This window comes from Papaver somniferum, chromosome 8 (genome assembly GCF_003573695.1).
Source record: "Papaver somniferum cultivar HN1 chromosome 8, ASM357369v1, whole genome shotgun sequence".
Taxonomy (NCBI): Eukaryota; Viridiplantae; Streptophyta; class Magnoliopsida; order Ranunculales; family Papaveraceae; genus Papaver; species Papaver somniferum.
This window is the reverse complement of record NC_039365.1, coordinates 37,230,752-37,249,926: the sequence shown is the minus strand read 5'-3', so window position 1 is coordinate 37,249,926 and position 19,175 is coordinate 37,230,752. Positions and strand designations below refer to the sequence as shown.

The following is a 19,175-nucleotide window of genomic DNA, read 5'->3' as shown; positions in this document are numbered from 1 at the left end:
TACCTGTTCTTCACACTTGGTAACCGAACTACCTGAACCTAGCAGGAATTTTTTATAAAAATTTACAGTTCTATGAATATTTGGACCAATTCAACCACCATTATCTAAATTTGAAGCATACTTAGGTACCCAAATACTCTTCCTCCGGTTGTGGTTGGTAAAATCCATCATTTTCATCTTGAGATTGAGTTTGTGGAAGAATACATTCACCATCTAAGAAATAATTCATATCTGGATCATTGTGAAGATTAACAAATACTCTAGGAGAGGATGGAGATGAAGAATCAGATGAGCTATCATCACTTGAATACTCAAGCTTAGTGAATTGGAAAAAAAAAATATTTTCCATGTTTTTCTTCTTCATCTTATCTAATTTTACTCTCTCAATAATTCTACTTCTTTAGCTTAATTATTTCACTAATGATTTCACGAATCATTACCCAAAATTAATCAGGAGGGTGGTTTAGGTATTAATATAAATATCTAGATAAGGAGTGACCTAGATTTACTTCTAAATGTCTTACTAAAAATAGAACCATGGTCCCCCCAAAAAAAACATGGTCCCCAAAAAATTATTCTAAAATTTTCCTTTCGTTATAATCAGTGATTCTACTCAGCCCACTAAGTCAAACCCATCGCTGAGGTGGCAATGACGTGGCTTGACCGCTAAGCTTTTTTTCTTTCTGTGCTTCTCGGACGACATTTTCATTTTGGTGAAATCAAATCTATAAAGCACGGACACTTCAAAATTGGTGACGTATCAGTATCGGCGCCGTATCAGTATCGGATATTTGGGGATATCTGGGGATACGTATCAGAAACTCCATCTAAAGTGTCATCTTTTTTTAATTAGAAAAGGGGTAGGGGATACTCTGGGATACCTCGCAGATACTCTATGAGGGATTACTTCCTATAATCTAACATTTATTTTTTTATACAAAATCCATATATTTATAAATCTATACATAAAATCTAACTATTTATAGATATTGTATTCATGAACATGTCGAATAATTATATCTAAACCTAATAACTTGTTTGATTATAAAGAAAAAAGACTTGGTATTTATTTTTATGGTGCTTCAAAAAAAAAATGGTGTAAGAAAAATCTAGCTTTAAGGCTTATTGGACAGTCACGTTCTTCATGTTGTTTAGAGAGAAATCGGAGTACATATAATTTTATCCATTCAATTAACATAAGTATGATTGAAACCTAAAATGCTGAATGTTTAATGTTTGCTCACTTTAATATTCAAAATAGTATCTATCGGATTTTTTTATTTTATGATTTTTTAGTAGAATGAATTATTATTATATTGAATATATATTTAATAAATACACGCATCCCACCGTATTCCGTAACCCCATTTTATGAAAATTGACGAATCCTCGTATCAATATCCCCGGATCAGTATCGGTGCATCAGAGAATCAGATATCTACAAGAAAGAGAATTTATCTTTAATCTAGTAGCACACCCAAATATATGCCCACTATCTTCTTTTTTTTGACTGGAGCAAGTTTGCCTGCAACTTCTGGGGGCTAGTCCTGCCATAGCTTGATTTGCTTGCTTTGAGAACTACAATTTACAAAACTCTCGCAACACAAGTATTAAAGGAATTGACGGATAGTAAATATAATTTCAACAAACCTGGAGGATTTTGATTTTACTGATAAAGCTCAATTTCAAAAATATGTTGAGTATACAATTAAAGAAAATATAAAGTGAAAGGATTCAAAGTTCAAAAAATTGGTTGCACATAAAAGATTAGCCGTTCTTGCTCTTATACAACTAATCAAACCCACATAGACAACAGACACAAACAAAGCTCCACATGAATTACAATCATAAAATGCTTACTCTAAGGGAAATAGGTAACCCAATTCATCTTGCAGATAATTGATTTGACCCCTAAAGGTGCTGAGGCTTTCGACAATAACAGCCATATCATGCTCAGTATGTGCAAGGTTACGATTAAGATTTATAAACCCTAACTATTATTTTATCTTTTTTTCTTTCTAATGATTGATTAACAAAATCATGTTTGATACTCCCTCCGTTCTTTTTTAATAGGTCAGTTTTGTTTTTAGCGAAATTTAAGGAAATTAAGAGAACTAATCATTGAAAGTGGTTCTCATGACACTTGTCAATAAAAGAAGTGAAGTGAAATGGTCCCCATGACACTTGTTAGCAAAAGAAGTAAAGTGAAGTGGTCCACATGACACTTGTCATCAAAAGAAGTTAAGAGAAAAGTGGTCCCAAAAAATTAAAATAACATTTGACTTTCCCAATTAGGAAACTGGCCTATTTTTTTGAAACTTTTATTTATAGAAACTGGCCTATTAAAAAAGAACCGAGGGAGTATTTAATAAGGGTTTGTAAGCAAATTACGTAATGGATGTCCTTCTTCTTTAGTAGTTCTTATTGCAGGAGACCCATTGCAATTGCGGAATAACACCAAAAACGTGAGAAGGAAAAAGAAAGGGTTATTTGTTTTTTGGTACTTACATTTTGTCCAATCTTAGTATTTGGTCTAATTTTTGTCCAACTTAGGGGTTGGTACTTGGAATTAACGTTGACCCGCGTTGATTCGTTAAGCCTTGACTTCTGTTTAATTATTTAAAAAAATTAAATTAAATCTATTTAGTTAACACCGTTAATATTGTCGTTAACCCTGTTCTTACCCAAATTGAAGCTCCCACCCCAACTGTTCAATACTTCAATACAGTTCATCGTCATTCAAAAAATTTAAATTGAGGAGAGGTAAACCTTAACAAACCCATTCACAAACCAAAACAACAAGATTCAACATAAACCCAATTTGGGAAACTTGAGTAAAACCTTACAAAATCGCACAAATAAATAGGTTGTCACCCATAGTTGATCATCAAGATTCAAACGTCTGCTATTAAAATTGGGAAACATAAATAAATAACAACAAGATTTATGTACCCTTATGAAACCCAAATTAGATAAGTGAATCTGCACCCAAGAACTAATCATTTCTTCTCATTTCATCAAAATCGGCGATTGAAACGCTAAAAAAATCTTAACTGAAACCACTAATTAAAGCCCTACTGAATTGAATCGATTTTCTTATGAACCGTAATTGAAACCCAAAGAGAATCAAAACCATAACTGCGAAAAGTTACACTATAACTAAATCCTAATTATCTCTGCAACAACAATTACATAACCCTTGTTTGGCTTATTATTTCATAAAAATCTCTGAAATCAAACCCTAGATTCTAAATCTCTGCAACGATGGTCTTCTTCATCATTTTGATGCAATCAAACCACATCTTGATACGTTTATGCGAATCTGCAACCGGAAGAGAAAGAAAAAAATTACATAAAAAAAGAGAATAAATTACAGTGGAGGAATAGAGAGGTAGTAGCAGAGACAGACAAGAAAGAGAGAGTTCGTGAAAAAAATATAATTTCTTTAATTTGAACCGGTGCGACTCGGTTTGGAATGGTGCTGCTCGATATAATAGATTAAGGACTTGGCTAGTCATTGTTACTAAAGTTAAAGGAACTTTAGTATTTACATAAATAATTAATTGAATATTTAATTTAACAGAGTCAACCCGGGTCAACGTTGAGTCCAGGTACCAAACCCTAAGTTGAAAAAATGCTAGACCAAACACTAACATTGGACAAAATATGAGTACCAAAAACCAAATAACCCAAAAAGAAAACATAGAAAATAGAAAAGTCAAACCACATCATTGCCATCTCAGCAGTGAGTTTGACGGTGGATTTGACTTAGTGGATTGAAAAGAATTATTGCGTTACAATTTATGATTTCAGCAATTTGATCATGAGGTTGTTCTCTTGGTTTCTATAAAGATCATGATAATTCCATTTTAAACATTTTGTGCATGTGGAAAGTCACAAAAACATTATTGGTAAGTCATCTCATTGACATTGTTACTAATCCTTACTCAATGGAACACTATAAAAGGGATCAGATACATAATGGCTAAATTATTTAGAAGGTTCGATGGTTTTTGTATTGGTAGGGGCTCCCATCATATATCGAGAAGTTAGCATGAGATATTGGAGATAACTAAACGATAAATCCAACATTCGGATACAATCATTTACTCTATCTTTAGTACCACAAAACTAGGTTTTTTGTTTACGTTGAGCAACACTATAGAGAGAGGATATGCCTCTGGTGCTAGCGTTATCTCTAATTTGACGGATAACAGTGCACAATGGTATAATAAATCCACTTCGCTACAGTTAGGTAAATTTCTGTGGTGAAAATAGGGATTAAAAATTAAATTCATTACCAAAAGCTCCAAAGCAATCTTGAGTTGTTCTTCAGAATCTCAATACTGCAATTTATTTTCGAATATGAGATAATACAAAGAAAACATTATACAGGTATATGAATTTGGAAAATGTAATATGCATCTTAAATTGATGAAAATTTCGAATTCGTATTTTGCACAATATGTAGATTTTTTTTAAAGCATATACGTAGATTCTTAATTGTGATGTGGTTATGCGCGCTTCACATTTTCCAGCATTTTAAAACAATTGCCTAGATTTGGACAGGAAAATTTGATATAAGTTAGCAAAATAAAGCGAACAAGGGAAGGGTTGTTCACAATCGGTTTCGGCTCGGTTTCCAGCCAAACTAAAACCGAAACCGATATTATCGGTTTCTAAATATCTAGATTAAACCATTCCATTAACCATCGGGTCGGTTTTCTAATGGTTTTAGCTGGTTTCGGTTTGTTCCATTAGGTTAATGGAAAACCGACTGTATGTCAGTTTTCTGAAATTGATAGTTCAAATCTTTAAAAAATTACCACAGTAGAATTTTAATCTAACTGCAGAATGTAATTACACACAAGCATAGTTCATATTTCAAGTTTAGAAGCACATTCAAAACATAAACATTACAAATTAAAAAAAACATAAACTCCAAGTTTTGCATGTTCTGAATGCCATATTCATAACTGCATTTGCAACTCCAATCAATAACTCTCAACCAGTACGTGAGATTGTGCTTCTTCAAGTACTTATTGGTCTGAAAATGAACTCGTTTGGGTAAGGGTAAAACTTAGGTTTGCAAAGTGTGAGATGAACGGAGTAGATTAAATCTATCTGATTTTAATCAACGTCCTATACTTATCGGTTTTCCATTGGTTTTTGGTTCGGTTTTCAGGTCAAACCAGAACGTAACCAGTAATATCGGTTTCTTCATAATCGGTCTGATTTGGTCCGGTTCCGGTAGAAAACTGAAACCATGTTCAATTTTAGGAACTGCATAAAGAGCGGCAGCGGCAACCCCAAGCACTGAAGCACCAAATCTGGACCAAAAGATACGGGCTCGTGCCAAACGGCCCACCAAACTACGGAATACGGGGCTTATCTACCTCAGCTAGTCAGCTTCACGCCTTCACCTCTTTCAGAGATAAAACACACGCCTTTGTTTCCTCTAGGTTTTGATTAGTGAAGAGAAAAAAAAAATGAAGAAACAACTCTTATCTTCAGCGCCATGGAGAGGAGAAGATGAAGATGAAGAGAAATTCAAAGATGGGAAACTCAAATTAACAAGCCAATCCGGAGGTGATTCTACTATGTATGTTCCTGGAAAGAAATCAGTTTCTTCAAAAGCCAACGATAAGAACAGCCTCAATGATTCTCTCTCTGAAATTGACCCAGAACTTAGATACAGCTTTCAGAGGAATGTTCAGGTATTGGTTTCTCACTTCTTATATTCTTTCAATTTTGTGGTTTATGTTGTTCAATTGAATGTGAAATTTAGTGGGGTTTTAGTTTGTTTTTTTTTTTGTTTGTAAGAATTATGCCCTAAAACTCAATGCTTAAATCATCTTACCCGACGGGGTTCAATGGTTTTTTTCACTAGGGACTTCAACTGAATGCGATAATCTTGGTTTCTTCTTCAGAATCATGCTCAAAGATGAGAAATAATTATAGCTCCCTGATTCGCACAGTAGATAGAGCAGTGTCATAGTGATTTTAAGAGGTTTTTGAGCTATCTAGGTCAACTAAATGCTAGTATACCCAACCCATCTTCCTCATGCACGTGGAATTGATTGAGAGAGTTTTAATTGTTTGGAGTCTATTGTACCATATAGGTTAACCTGTTTATATCTCTTCATGTTCCACGGTACTAAAAAGTTGTAGCTGTATAACATGCAAGTGATATCTCTGAAGCATTCAAATTTACTTGCAGTTTCTTCAACGTGTTTTTACCATCGACACCCTTGTAAAACCACTTCCTCCGGCAGTATCGTACAATGTTTCTCGCAATTTGAGCTTTTTTACGCGCATCTTCACGCAATTCTTCGGTAAGTTTGCTTTGGCCAACTTCCAGTACTGTGTTTCTTAGCAAATCTTATTTTAGACAATATGGAAAAAGTTAATGAGTTTTGATATCATCTAATGTTTTACGCCTATAATTGTTGTCACTAATTCCATTCCTCATAGGCATTTTTCATTGTTTATTTTGTGTACTTGATTTATCATGATATATGCTAGAGCAAATTAAAAGAGGTACAGATCATCCTTATAAGTTATAACTCCATATGCTCTTGTTGAAGTATGTCTAGATGGGACTGTAATTATCAATTTTCGTTTTATTTATTGGGACGCTCTATTGCCAACTGCTAGCCACTAGGGCATTACATTGATTATTCTAGATATAAGAAAAATATACAGACATGTAACGAAAAGCTAATGGCAAAAAACACGCTTTAGAAGGAAATGTAAGGGTCATAACTTGGACAGTGAACCTAAATATAGAATTTAGATGCTATTTGGAATCTAGTGATGAAACTTGGTTAAGCTAGTGGCGATGAAGGTGAGAGGACCTCTATTTTGGTTCTTTCTACAGTTTCTGTAATGGCCTTCCCTAGTAGAAGTCCACAGCAATGTTCTTTCGTTAGTTTGCCTGCAAAAGGGGTTGGAGGATGTTGGTACTAAGAGTAATCATGTCGGCTACAATCAACAGTTCTCACTTCGTTGTCTTGAAATCCTACTTCACTGCGTGATTCCACATATTAAGAACGCCTTAGGTAGATGGTCTTAGATGATTCTACTACTTTCATGGTTTGAGAACTCCATAACTATGGCTTGTGTGATCTCAAAGTTGGAAATCTGTAGCTTTTAGGGTGTATAATCTGCTGTTACTTTTTAGGTTTGGTATAATGTTTTATAACTTCATCTACTTTGTGACATTTTGTGTGCTTAGAACTGATTAGTCTCTTGAAAACCAATTTTTGATGATCTGTGATGATTGGGTTTTACACCAATTGAAGAAGATTGGAAAGTCTATATCTTGATTAGGAGTAGTTATGAGTAGTTATACACGATGTTATGAAGGTTATAATGAACTGTATCAAGTGGCTTTCTATGGTTCACTATACCTCCTAACTTTGCGCGTAACCACTTGTATAGTTCATTATACCTCCTACTTGGTGTCCAAAGCCACTTGACATAGTTTTTGCGAACCTGTAATACTGTATACGTATTTACACTGCTATCTACCAAAAGAGATCAACAGATATTCACAATTTTGGAACAAACTACCATCTCCTTTATGCATAATTTTTGACTGCTTTTACAACATTTGCAGTCTTTGACAAGGTGGATGTGAATAAGTTGTTGCTGGTGTTCCCATGTGATTGCTTATAATAAAGTTTCTGATTCTGCCTGCTTGCTATCCTTAGTTACTGTTTGTAGTTCTTCAGTGCCTGCCTGCAGAAGTTAATACGCCAACAGTGAGAATAGCAATTATAAAGGGAGAATGAGAATAGGTATCCGTGTTGTGAGCTGCAGTTCAATGTGTGTGACTGTGTGTAATAGCATTGTTAGGAAAAGTAGTTTTTTATGAATGCATGCTTCATCTTGACCCATTTAAATGGAATTAAGTCGTAGTAGTTATAGATGTGTATTGTTTGATTTTGTAAGCAATTTATTTAATGAAATGAAGTCGTAGTATTTATAGATGTGTATTGTTTGATTTTGTAAGCAATTTATAATGGAAATATACCATGTAAATCATAAACCGTTTAAGAAGGGGTTAGGACATATCACATATATGATGTAAAAAATCACTCTATTCTTCTCTAGTCTCCCATCAGATAGTGGATTTGGTAATTTGTGAGGAAACCAAAGTAGGCTTTTACAATTCAAAGTCTTGATGGAGGCTTGAATTCGTTTACTGGGACAGTTCTGGAAGCTGCCTAGGAACCTAGTTTCTGTTTTTCTTGCTCTTAGTAATAACAGATTTTAAGCAAAGTTTCCAAAGCATTAACCAGAGTTGAATATACTTTGGAATGAATGACAACCGATGTTCATTTCATTACCAATTGAGCTTTGGAATTTCGTAAAATTACAAGAATTTGTACTTGGTCAGTCAGGTTATCCTGGAGAAATTCCTGAAAATTTTCTTATCTTATGATTCTGTGTACATCCCCATTGGTTTATGTAATTTATCTTGTATATATCATTTGAGTTGGAGTAGAAATATGTTAACTGGTGTTGTTCCCTTAATTCTGGTTTCCTGGAGAGACTAAGAAGAAACTTGATTTAAGTTTAATCCTAGACTTTGTCTGGATAGGTCTGAGTTCATGATGGTTTTGAACTTGGTGTCTATGTTTTTGGAAGTAACAAAAACAGTTATCTTTTTTTGTTCAACAATCATTTAAGAAATCTGATGCTTTCTCCATGTGTTTTTTTCTCTCTCATTATTTTCAGTTGTTTCAAGTGTTTCTAGTTTTTTACCTTTTCGGAAATTTATCAACCGTTACTTTAGTTCAGTTTTCTCTTATTATATCCTCTGCCACTATCCATCTATTTTGGTGGATGTATGAAACTTGCTTGGTTTTCTGTAGTTGTTGCTGCAACTTCAGGGTTAATGCTTATGACATTTTTCAGTTGGGATTCACATTGTTGTAGTTTCATTAAGAACTGAGTCTGATATTCCCTTTTTCGTTGTAATGTTGTTTCTAAAATATGTACGATCCAAATTCATTCCTATTTCTATTCTTCATTCATTCAGTGGTGAGTCTGGTGACGCTCTCTTTTTTTGTTTGCCCTTGCAGATCCTGAAGGCATTTCTAATGCTCAGAAATCACTTGGGTTAGGTCAAGAAGAGAAAGAACGACGTGTTAAGTAGTCCTGGAGAAGTAATAGCGTCAGTCGGTTGTTTGAAACTTATACCGGCTCTTCATGTCAAAATTCTTGCACCGACTATTAGTTTCTGTGTATGCATTACTTTCAAGACATGAAATTTAAGTTGTTAATCATACTCTTCAATATATATAAGTAAATTTTTGTTAATCCTTTAAGTTAGGCTATTGTAGTTTGGGGTTTGCAAACGGGATTTATGTGTGTAATCTGGAAGATAACACCATGCACATTCTCACCTCTAATATTTAAGTGATATTCAGTCAAACCTTAGTTGCATTCGGGGAACCTGGGAACTTTACTCAGATTTCAGTGTTACGCAGGAAAACGTTGTTTCAAATTGTATTTTAAGTTCTCTGAAAGTCTTGGTGTAAGAACCAGTTTATTATCCCTCATAGGGTACTCCAATGAACAGTTACTTGCACTTGTAAGATTAGAGATCAATGTGTAAAATAAAATACCATGGCCTTAGAATCTAGTTTCGAGTTTATCTACAAAAGGTGCTCGGATGGACAAAGTTTAAAGCTCTAGTTACCAGGATCCAAATGATTAACACACAAGAACAATATCAAATATTTACGATCTGCGGACTTTGTAGTCCTTTACATACAACTATCATGTAGCAGGAATGGAACATCAGTTAACCACAGCAATTGCTTCTCGGCTGAATAGGCTTCCCCTGCATTTGAACAGTTTTTGCCACGTTCTTGTTAGAGGTTGGGCCGGTTGGCTGCTGGTTCCCAATTCTGCCAAAGAAACTGGAAGATTAGCATTATCATGTTAGTCGATTATCTCGTGATATTTTGGTGCTGAAAAACAAGTAAATTAGAGAGGGAACGGTTTGCAGAGAATCCATAGAGGTGGTATTACCTTTTTTTAATTTCAGCAGCCATGGTTGAGAAAATCTGTTCCACATTAATAGAATCCTTGGCACTAGTTTCAAGGAAAGAGATACCAAGCTTCTCTGCGAATGCCTGCAGTCCAGATTAAGTATGCTAAATATGTGCACCAAACAGATTGAGAATTTCAGAACCAACCTAGAGCATAATCCTGATTACTAAACCTTTAGCTGAATTTGAAAATTTAGATTTGTACTTGTCGGCAGAAGGTTACCTTTGCAGTTTCGGTTTCCACCACTTTTTCTTCTACCAAATCACATTTGTTTCCAACCAAAAGTTTGCACACAGTATCATTTGCATATCGATCAATCTCACTTAACCACTGCTTTACATTGTCAAAGCTCTCCTTCTCAGTGACATCATATACAATCTGTTTCAGTTTCAATCTCGATATCAGTATGCAAGTAAAAAAAAAAACAAATACGGCTAACCCTGACATGTGAGAGAGATACTCCTACAATGATTCCATGAGCCCCTCGATAATAGCTGCTAGTTATAGTCCTGAATCTTTCTTGTCCTGCAGTATCCCACTAACCAAACAAACACACACATATTACACAAGAAAGCGCTACATGAGCTTCTCTACTATAGTGGAGCCATTTTCTGTCACAAAGAAACACATTCCGTTCAGGGAGGAAGGGAAAGTTAACTTGGTACTTACGATCTGTAACTTGACGGTCTTTCCCTCAAGTTCTAATGTAGAAATTTTCTGCAAAAAAATTCATACAAAAAGAGATCAAACCTAAAACAGCAAGGAAACTTAATAAGAATTGTAATGGAATTTGATCATAAGAATCCTTAAACTCACAAAATCGACTCCGATTGTACTGATATGACTCTCAACAAAAGGATCATCTTGTGTAAACATACATAAACGAAGATTTAATAAATGAATATTTCTTCCTTCCTACGTACTTTAGCATTCATTCTCTAGTAGGTTAATACTTACAGAAAATCTGAGAAGTAGACATGATTTCCCAACAGAAGAATCTCCGATTAACAAACGCTTGAACAAGTAATCACTGTCAAATTAAAAACTTATACTAAATGTTAAACAAATATTAGAATCTCCAAAGGACAAACCAAACTATATGCTAAAAGAGAATTATAAGAAGAAATCTTACTATTCGTTGCTCATAGCTGAAGAAAATATAGTAATAAGTTTGTAGTTCTGATGATTTAGTTTTATGTGAAAAAAGAAGTGGAAATTCCAAATAGTTTTTGACGGTTGGGAAGAACATAATAAAGAGCTTTTACCTGTCAACAATCGTTCCCACAATCTTTTATTTATTTAATACTATTCGTTACGTAAGAGAAAAAAGATTTACAGATCACAAAAGAGTTCCCTAGAAGCTTTTTAGAGGCTCTTTTAGGTGTGCAAATAATTCATGTCGACGGCTTTTAATCATGTCTCGTGCTTGCCTAAATAGATATAGCAACGGATTAGTTGTATGCACTAGCTATCTAACTAGCTAGCCACCATATGGATGGCAATGGCATTTTCCTAAATGCACACTTAGTCATGCAAAAGCTTTATAGGAGGAGTCCCTTGCCAAACCGATATTCCTTTGCAGTACTAGGACCTGTTGGCGTTGGATGGTACTTTTATTAATTTAATACTTATATTATAGTTGAACTTTTATCATCAGCAGAGTCCCGTAGCTCAGTTGGTTAGAGCGTTGGTCTTATGAGCCGAAGGTCGCGGGTTCGAGCCCCGCCGGGACTAATGTTTTTTTTCTCCTTATTTTGTTTGTTTTCGCCTTTCAAATCGCTTGCTACTTTTGAAATTTCTCGCTGTACTCTTTCACAGCATCATCTTCCACTAAAATGTGAGGCTGCTGAACAAGTAGACCACCACAAGCAGCAGCTTTTAGAGAATGGCAAATCTAACTCATAAACCAGACATTTCTTCTTTCATTTCTAGGGTTTTTCATCCAACAACTCGCAGCTCACTCGGTCCTTTCAACCTAATAACATATAAGCTCTCTTTGGAATCACTTGGAAATAAGAAGATTTTGTTAATCAAGCGTTTTCAAGGATTAGCTCAGGTTCGTATTCCTTTCCTTTTTAAACAACTTGTACATGAGTTTTTTTTTTTTTTTTTTTTTTTTTTTTTTTTTTTTTTTTTGCCCAAATTAATAATTTCTTTTCATTACAGAAATGGGAGATTCAAGTTCAGGAAACATTCAAGGGCGCTCAATCTTCAACCAACCAGTTATTGGTTCATGTTGTCAGAGGGTAAACTTTAGTTATTGCATAACTAGGCCATGGATATTTTTGTTTTGTCATACTGTATTAGCTTGTAATGCTTGATGTTTCAGATGGAGTTTAATGTTCAAATTTTTGAATTAGGGGCGAAAACTTGACCTCGATATCGAGGCGTTATAATGTATCTGTACAAGCAATTGCTGCTGTTAACTCCAACATTGTGGATATTGATCTAGTTTTCGAAGGGCAACGACTTAATATTCCTTGTTCCAGATTTTTAGATGCTCAAATGGTGAGTGCATTATGTTACAAGGAACTACGCAGAAACCAGTTTCTTACATTATGTTCTCTAGAAGAAACACTTACACATAACATTGGTGCAATCGAATACATGAGTGACTTCGCTGTGAACTGATTATTTGAGCTAATTAGCAGTATTGTATGTAACTTTGTATCGTCTTTTTTATTTCTTATGTGCAAAATGCGTTCTACGCAGGGCGCAAGATTGAAAAGTTGGTCATACCTCAATGATGTGCACAAAAGATACCAAAGTTCATTTAATACCTTGGTAGGGCATGGAAACCACAAGGTGTTGCCTGTGCTATCTTCTCATCAATTACTACTTGTAAGGACTTTCACATAGTTCCTCTGTTGTAGGAAACCTGCCTTTTGTTGAGTGTTTGTGCCATGAATCTGAATTGTGAATGTCCTATTGGAGTTTTATCAAACTAGTGACCTCAACAGGCTTGCCTGTCTTATTATCAGGCTAAAACTACTGGTTATATTCTGCTTCTGGTTCCTGTTGTAGCAGTTTGCATCAGATACATAATCCACGTATTTCAACATGGCAATTTCACAAACTGGAAGCATCAAGGCTTAAATCAACCAAAGGGGCATAACTTTGGATCCAGAAGTATTTGCTGGAAAACCGCTCTTAGGGACATAAGGGAACCAGAAGGTCCAGAAGCTTCGGATTCGGAGGTGAACCAAGAATATGATGTAGTACTCTATGCAAAATTTATTGTCATCTTTTACTTTCGACTTATTCATGCTCTGAATCATATAGGTGATATCTCATCAGCTATGCTAGTTCTTCAGCTTCTGCTTACCAACATGAAACTTCTTTTCAGCATCTTTTCAGTTGGACATAATTAGATATAGTTTTAGGATCGATTTCAGGGTGTTTGAAATGCTTATGTATGACCTTAGAGTAAGCAGTTTGTATTTTCCTGGACTTGATTGCCTAAAGATGAATGAGTTTGCTGAATTTCTCATCGGTTTCTTAATCTAGGATAAAGTTATCGAACAATGGTGGGTCTGAGATTTCAGCTTAATAGGATGGGAGCATTGCCTAGTGAGATAAAATTGAGGATTGGGAGAGGGAGGAGAGAGGACATGAACGGAGCATGGAACTGTATTGCATGTTGCATTTGCCTCTATCCTCAACTTAACATAGAATTCTAGGTTCAGCGGGGACCCATGCATTGGCTAGGTATTATTTAGCATCAACGCCACTTAGTGGGATAGTCCATCAACTAACTTTTAATCTTGTCCTGCAAGATGAACCTTATCCATTACAAAGGGTGATCAGTTAATTCCCACAAGAATGTTCCCTTCCAGTAAGGAATATCAGTGATTACGAGACCAGTGATCTATTTCAATGATAATTGGTCTCATGTAGATGTGGTTCTGGTCGACACCAGGGGTTTTTATTATCAACAGGCTTTTACAGAGAAAATGTAGATATCATTCATTGAGGGTACGTCAGTAGAGGTGCTCCCAGTGTAGATAGCCAACTCCAGGAATACTTGGGGAACCTCAATAATGTGCAACCTATTCGAGAACTGAAATCAAATTAGATGCGACTCTTATGTTTGAATATGCCAGCAACCACGGAGTTAGGGGGTTGGACTATATGTGCAGTTTCTAGTAACTGAAAATCTTAAGACTTTATTATTTATATCATTAAGTGGAAGTGAAAATTCTTGCAGTAATATCCTTTCTCAGTATGACGACTGTTTGTAACTGAGGTTAACGTTGAAAACTTGAAGGGATAAGCTACGATCTTAAACTTAACAATTTTCTGAGAATTGATGCTACAGTAACTGTCAGTGGCAGCTGCCATTAAGACATTTTTAACTTTCATGCTAAAGAAATTGAGTGCCAGAAAGTAAGCGTCTCAAAACATTAGAACATGTGAAAAAGGATGAGAAAATAACTGACCATTAGGTTGAGTGTGGTTTTACTTATTCACCGTTTGAAGGAACTGAACTTCTTCCTAATGATCTGAGCTATGAACTTCCGCATAAAAACTATTATGTAATGCATTTTCTTATGCTTTTTGTGTATTGCAACTTTTTGCTGTGTAGAGTCCACAAGAAGATCAATCTGAAGTCCTTCCATTTGAGGGAACCTCGCATGACTATACACATCTTGAACCTGCCTATCAGAAATTTCTTTTGGAATGTGGAATAAGTGAATCTGGATATTGGCGTGGAGGTTCGTCTAAATAGTATCTTTATGTTGAAAGCTACTGCCGTTACATCTGTTCAAAGAAAGGTTTGCTGATAGAGTTGCTGTAAAGGTCTGACGTCAAAATTATTTTCTTCTGAGTTTAGTTGGCCGACAACAAGGGTATATTATGTTCTGTTTTTTTCACCTGTGTGGTTGCGTCAGAAGGAAAACCCAGTTGTATATTCACCAAGTATTCAAAAGTATTTGGTTCTAATTCAATCGTATATCATTTTGTTTCAGTTATCAGTGACTACCAGTTTGTAATTGCAACTAGAAAAGGTAAATATGGCCCTGGTTCTGGTCTGGCTGATAGATAATGAAAGAGCAGTCTGATAATTCTCACTACGTATGCTGTTATAAACATCCAAAGGTTTGGAATTGTGTAATTTCCAGTCAGCAGTAGGACTATACATGAAAAGGCTACAAGTTTGTTGACCTTGCCTGATAGCTGTTTGCTTCCTTTCCACGAACTGCTCACCACTCTCTCAAAAAGATGGTCAATGCACTTGAGTCCTCTGAAAATGGTTGATTCATCTGTGTACCGTTTATAGAGAAAAATAAAAAAATAAATAAAGACAGCAGTTTGTCTATGAAGATATCCTGAAAAATGTTGATCTAGTGTCATTAATTCCTTCAGGTTACACTTACAAAAACGGAGTTATCTTGTTGTTGCTACACCCACAATTTGTGCATCGTGATAAATCTTAGTCCCCATCCCAATATAACAAGAATTAAGAGAACATAACTTCAATATCATCTCAGATAAAACACTTCACAAGATATCTGTCATCTATTAAAATCTGAACTGTTCCATCTATTTTAGAAGAATATGAAGAATCATACACTAAATCCAACAAAACACAGTAAAAGAAACACCTGTATAAGATCCCATGAAAGGGCAAAAAAGATCCAGATCCAGATCCAGACAAGATGAAACATAGTTGAAAGACCCGAGAGGGCCGAGACCTATAGAACATTAGTCACCAGAAAGGATAAAGAATGGAAGAAATCACCCCTTAAGAAGTAAAACAGCATGATTTCTTTGAGTTGCTATCTGATCCTGAGACATCAATTGATTGGCCTTCCTTAATGTTAGACGGTGCAGACTCCTCTGACGCAAGGGATTTCTTACTAATTATCCGATATATCTCTCCAAGGATTGTTTGGAAAGCCTTCTCAACATTTATTGCTTCAAGGGCAGAGGTCTCGATGAATGAAAGCCCTTCCTTCTCAGCAAAACTCTGAGCATCTTCTGTTGCAACTGCACGGAGGTGCTTCAGATCAGTTTTGTTTCCAATGAGCATTATCACAATGTTGGAGTCAGCATGATCACGCAGTTCTTTGAGCCACCGAGTTACATTCTCAAATGTTGTTGGCTTTGTGACATCATAGACTAGAAGAGCACCTAGTGCGCCTCTGTAATAGGCACTGGTAATTGCTCTGTATCGCTCTTGGCCTGCTGTGTCCCATATTTGTGCTTTGATTGTCTTGCCTTCAACCTGAAAGAAGGGAAAGTGGAAAATAGATGCAAAGAAAAGCTGATTAGTTAAAGACCTATATCCCAACAATACAGAATCAAGAGAAGGGAAAGTGGAAAATAGATGCAAAGAAAAACTGATTAGTTAAAGACCTATATCCCAACAATACAGAATCAAGTGGTAAATAATTGGAGATGAGAAGTCATCACGCTTTTGAATCTGAATCCATAAACAATGGCAAAATGTATAACACAGCGTCCACCTAAATCAGATATTACGCAACCTCACTTCAGAATACAAATGGGATAACCATGGTTCAAAAACTTCAAATATTTACTAGATTCAGATGCTGCAGGAATAAAATATTGCTAAGCTCTGTAACCACTAACGATGAAGTCTCTCTCCCACATTTTAGTAGGGGGTTCTCAATACATATCTGCTTTCTAACATAACCAAGGGAACCAAAACTTCCGCTTCTGTATAAAACTCCCCTTAATTTTCTTCCCAATCAAGAAAAGTAGAACCGTATCCAAACATGCTAAAAGATGGCCAACAGATCAATGTCTATCATATCAAGCCTAAACAAGAATTGCACCTAACTCATATCTTCCTACCTTGCAACTTCAAGAAGTGACAAGTTTACCTAAAAATCTGGTATCAAATACTAAGCAACAACGCATATGATTAGTGAACTGTTGTACACAATTATAGTCTATAAACAAGTCAAATTTTCAAAAGGATACTACAACCCTAACCAACCCTACTAAGTCTGGCAGTCCAATTATAGTCTGATTTTTTCTTCCTTAAGTTCAAGCACTATATACAACAAACAAAACATAGTTGTCTATAAGAATCCCAATTCGTCTACTCGTGCGACTAAACAGATTATAACAATAGAAAATGACAAATCACTTTACAGAATAAATAGATTATAACAACAGAAAAATGGCAAATCACTTTGCAGTGCTTAGAAATATCTACCAGTATCATGCATTCTTAACAACTAATGTTTCCTCGCTTAACAATAGCACCCACTCTACAACCCACCAAACACTAAAATCCTTAGAAACTCCAACTTTGTTGCAATCGACGGTATAGACTTTACTGCTGCAGACACCTAAAATGTATGGACAAAATTCTACCCTGGCTGCATTCCAAGATCATGTCCCTATCAAAAGTGCATTTAATAGAGTCAATTACTAGATGGCAAAGTCTAATTATTCCACTTTTTCTTGAACTTGGCGTTGAAAGGTTAAAGTTCTACTTACTCATGTCAACTTCCAAAACTTGAAGCAAGTCTGCTATCAATATCATCTCCATTCACTTAGCATGTCAGCAGTACCAAATTCTAACGAAATCAAGATGGAACATCTAGAAGTTACAGTAAGACATGATTCATACAAGTCAATCAATACATAAAATTCTGATTTCAAAGCATAAACTGTGACATTAATCAGATCTATATCATCAAAATCCTAAAATTCTTTATACAACAAAATAAAATTTAAAATATATCAAAAATTCTGAAAATTCCCTATATTCTTATTCCCTGACAACTACCTCGGTTTCCGATCAAAAATGAGAAATAACACCAAGAATAAACAAATAAATCAATTTTAAATGAGATTTCAGATCTCAATTTCAGATCTACGGTTAATAATCTAAGAACAGATTGAGAGAGAGATTGACCTGAAGAGTACGAGTAGCGAATTCAACTCCAATGGTAGATTTAGATTCTAAACAAAACTCATTACGAGTGAAACGGGAGAGAAGATTGGATTTACCAACACCTGAATCACCAATTAAAACGATCTTGAATAGATAATCATACTCTTCATCCGGTCTTCTCGCCATCAGATTTTCAAGGAGAAGAAGAAAAAGAAAACCCTATTCACTACAACGACACTCACCAAATTCTTTCTCCTTATTTTCTTTTCTCTTTCTAATATTTAAACTGTTTTCTCGTAATAGTGGTCTTCTCTCTCTCTAAAAATGGAATGCAGAAATGAGTGAACGACGACGTGGGCGAAGTTACGAGTTTACCAAAAGTACCCTGCAAATTAATTTTAGTTTCTATGACACCCATAATTATATAAAATTTTGAAAAATGTGTGCATAATTCATTATGGGTCCTAATTTTTAGGGGTATAATTGACAACGCAATTTGGATATAACATATCTAAAAAAACGCGTCTTAGAATTTTATAAATTTTATATCGTTGGAAATCTTTTAAAGAGAGCTAGCTACACAACGAGTACAAACAACAATATCAAATTTTTGTTTTCACGAAAAAATCGGAGGTGATCTTCATTTTAGGCAAAATTTTCGAAAACTTGATACATAACCATTATGCAGCCACCAAAAATGATGCGTAACACATTACGCAGAAAAAGTTGATGCATAATGCTATGTAGCCATATTTTTGGATGCATATCAAGTAATGCATCAACCTTTTTATTTCAGTGCTTACAAAAAAGTGGTTGCATAGTGTTGTATGCATCCATTTTCACGACTGCATAACATGTTATGCAGATATATTGTGGGTGCATGACAAGTTACACAGTCTTTGTTTTTGTTGGTTTCAATGCTAACAAAAAAGTTGTTGCATAACGTGTTATGCAACCATTTTCTGGACTGCATAACAAGTTATGCAACAACTTTTTTAGATGCATAGCAGGTAAGTGTTGCATACTAGGACATTCGAGTGCAGTATCAACATCGCAATCCACATCTTATGTAGATAAGAGAAGAAACATGAACAATGTACCCCCACTGACAAAATGATCAAAAAAAGACTCAAAGTGCCCTAAAATGAAGATAAAAATTCGTTCACCTGCATCTTAACCAACCTGTAATGTTAACTCCTAACATACATCTAGCTTTTACTGTACCCAAAAA

At 35.2% G+C, this 19,175-nt stretch overlaps 4 protein-coding genes and 1 non-coding gene across 8 annotated transcripts; 3 read left to right on the top strand and 2 right to left on the bottom strand.

Moving 5' to 3' along the window:
* The first annotated feature begins 5,433 nt into the window (after positions 1 to 5,433).
* On the top strand, positions 5,434 to 9,465 carry LOC113306560. Its single transcript, XM_026555488.1, has 3 exons — positions 5,434 to 5,717; positions 6,221 to 6,335; positions 9,093 to 9,465. Exons 1-3 carry the CDS (start codon positions 5,490 to 5,492, stop codon positions 9,164 to 9,166), a joined length of 417 nt encoding a protein of 138 aa, XP_026411273.1. The 5' UTR covers positions 5,434 to 5,489; the 3' UTR covers positions 9,167 to 9,465.
* Positions 9,466 to 9,625: 160 nt separating this feature from the next.
* On the bottom strand, positions 9,626 to 11,338 carry LOC113306559 (ras-related protein RABD1-like). Of its 3 annotated transcripts, none has more exons than XM_026555485.1 (7): positions 11,201 to 11,338; positions 11,026 to 11,098; positions 10,738 to 10,785; positions 10,535 to 10,606; positions 10,291 to 10,446; positions 10,048 to 10,151; positions 9,626 to 9,935 (listed from the first exon to the last, which is right to left on the bottom strand). In XM_026555485.1, exons 1-7 carry the CDS (start codon positions 11,212 to 11,214, stop codon positions 9,818 to 9,820), a joined length of 585 nt encoding a protein of 194 aa, XP_026411270.1. In that variant the 5' UTR covers positions 11,215 to 11,338; the 3' UTR covers positions 9,626 to 9,817. The 3 variants fall into 3 exon arrangements, with proteins under 3 accessions (XP_026411270.1, XP_026411271.1, XP_026411272.1); XM_026555486.1 differs by having other exon boundaries at positions 9,626 to 9,923; XM_026555487.1 differs by lacking the exons at positions 11,026 to 11,098; positions 11,201 to 11,338 and adding an exon at positions 10,885 to 10,979.
* Positions 11,339 to 11,728: 390 nt separating this feature from the next.
* Positions 11,729 to 11,802, top strand: TRNAI-UAU. Its single transcript has one exon. It is a non-coding gene; the product is annotated as a tRNA-Ile (tRNA).
* Positions 11,803 to 11,838: 36 nt separating this feature from the next.
* On the top strand, positions 11,839 to 15,022 carry LOC113306557. 2 transcript variants are annotated; one of them, XM_026555482.1, is made up of 6 exons: positions 11,839 to 12,124; positions 12,235 to 12,314; positions 12,429 to 12,576; positions 12,781 to 12,909; positions 13,050 to 13,265; positions 14,654 to 15,022. In XM_026555482.1, the coding sequence occupies exons 1-6, from the start codon at positions 11,954 to 11,956 to the stop codon at positions 14,795 to 14,797; spliced, it is 888 nt and encodes a 295-aa protein (XP_026411267.1). In that variant the 5' UTR covers positions 11,839 to 11,953; the 3' UTR covers positions 14,798 to 15,022. The 2 variants fall into 2 exon arrangements, with proteins under 2 accessions (XP_026411267.1, XP_026411266.1); XM_026555481.1 differs by having other exon boundaries at positions 13,050 to 13,283; positions 14,654 to 15,012.
* A 507-nt stretch (positions 15,023 to 15,529) lies between these two features.
* LOC113306558 (ras-related protein RABA2a-like) lies at positions 15,530 to 18,255 on the bottom strand. Its single transcript, XM_026555483.1, has 2 exons — positions 17,966 to 18,255; positions 15,530 to 16,297 (listed from the first exon to the last, which is right to left on the bottom strand). Exons 1-2 carry the CDS (start codon positions 18,128 to 18,130, stop codon positions 15,815 to 15,817), a joined length of 648 nt encoding a protein of 215 aa, XP_026411268.1. The 5' UTR covers positions 18,131 to 18,255; the 3' UTR covers positions 15,530 to 15,814.
* Between the last annotated feature and the right edge of the window lie 920 nt (positions 18,256 to 19,175).